Source organism: Echinops telfairi, unplaced genomic scaffold (assembly GCF_000313985.2).
Source record: "Echinops telfairi isolate 266 unplaced genomic scaffold, ASM31398v2 ScPeMD7_8;HRSCAF=38, whole genome shotgun sequence".
NCBI lineage: Eukaryota > Metazoa > Chordata > Mammalia > Afrosoricida > Tenrecidae > Echinops > Echinops telfairi.
In genome coordinates, this window is record NW_022103905.1 from 2,915,987 (window position 1) to 2,917,414 (window position 1,428).

A 1,428-nucleotide genomic window follows, 5' to 3' on the forward strand; every position below is an offset into this window, starting at 1 on the left:
TGTCTTTATCTAATTCTAAGGTTTTATTGAATTATTGTGCTTCCAAGAATATTGAGAAAAAGACTTACTTGCTCAATAAACATTTCTTTGGTGATGTGGCCAAGGTATCAAAAATATTTATATGCATCCTTGCATTACTTAGAAGCACAAAGGAAGTTCAAATTCCACATTTTTAGCCAATAAGATTGATGTCTGACAAAGAAACCGTTAAATTACTATATATACTGCCTGGAATTTGTTATCATTTGTATAGCAAACAATCAAACAAATATAAACATAATTTTGTGTATGTTTCATTTTATAGCACAGAAACTCGTTTTAAAAAGACTCCACTTGTAGAAAAGCAGATGTACTTCCCTCTTCAGAATTATCCAGTGAACAACATGGTAACAGGTATTTAAAATAAAATTGAGTAGACCCTGATAAGGAAGAAATAAGGAAATATGATGTAGAATAAAACTGTTAATATATTTCAAATGCCTAGCAAGTAGGGGGTTCTTTATTATACATGATAATGGAGGGGGCATCATTTCCATAATAAATAAATTGAACTCTAGAATTGACCCAGTGACAAGCTCCATCCTAGTGGCTTAGTGAATTATGAGTTGGGCTGCTTACTGCAAGGTCAGCAGTTTGAAACCACCAGCTACTCTACAGGGAGACAAATGAGGTTTTCTGCTTTCATGAAGATTTACAGCCTCAGAAACCAACAGGAGCAGTTCTCTTCTGCCCTTGCGGTCATTATGAGCTGAAATTGATTTAATAGCAGTGAGTTTGGTTTTATAGGTAAGTGAACACATGTCCCTTTTTGCTTGAGATGGTCTCAGTTATGTCTATTATCTTGGTGCCAATTTTCACTCTGTAGTGCCCCAAGATGGAAGATAAATTATATAGACAACCCCAATGATAGTCTCCTTTGAGAATCTGATGAAACATAGGTCCTTTTTCCAGGACACAAAAAGCACAAACAAACTGTATAATGTGAAAAGCTCATAGGTGCTCAGAGCCCATTTGTGGATTACCCACATGTCCATTGGCGCTTGTTTGGGTTTCCCACCTAGTGCCCTACACAAAGAGAAGAAAGGTAACTAAGACTGACACTGAGAGGCTGAAGCCAAGAGAACCAGTTGAAAAGTGACTGCTGGGATTTGTATAGTGCTGACTGGATACTTCTCTCTAGGTAGTGTTCAGTGGAGCCATTGGAAATGATTTTAAAAGTATAGATTAATTTTTTAAAATATAGACATTGGAAAGCTATAGCTTTTGAACTATTATCTTAAATGATGTCATTTTCCTCTTCATTTAGCTGTGTCAAAATTACCGTTTGTAACTAGTCTACCAATTCTAGCCATTGACTTATTATTATTTTTATTCTTGTTCATTTGAATAATAGAAAATAGCCTATAAAAGAGCATTTTAATAATAATT

The 1,428-nt window shown here is 34.8% G+C and overlaps 1 protein-coding gene across 1 annotated transcript in view; it reads left to right on the top strand.

The window, feature by feature from the left end:
- TERB2 (telomere repeat binding bouquet formation protein 2) overlaps positions 1-1,428 on the top strand; it is a 29,460-nt gene that overhangs the window by 20,156 nt on the left and 7,876 nt on the right. The window contains exon 6 of the mRNA XM_004709402.1: positions 305-393. Within this exon, the coding sequence (XP_004709459.1) occupies positions 305-393 (89 nt within the window). The remainder of the gene's footprint in view (positions 1-304; positions 394-1,428) is intronic.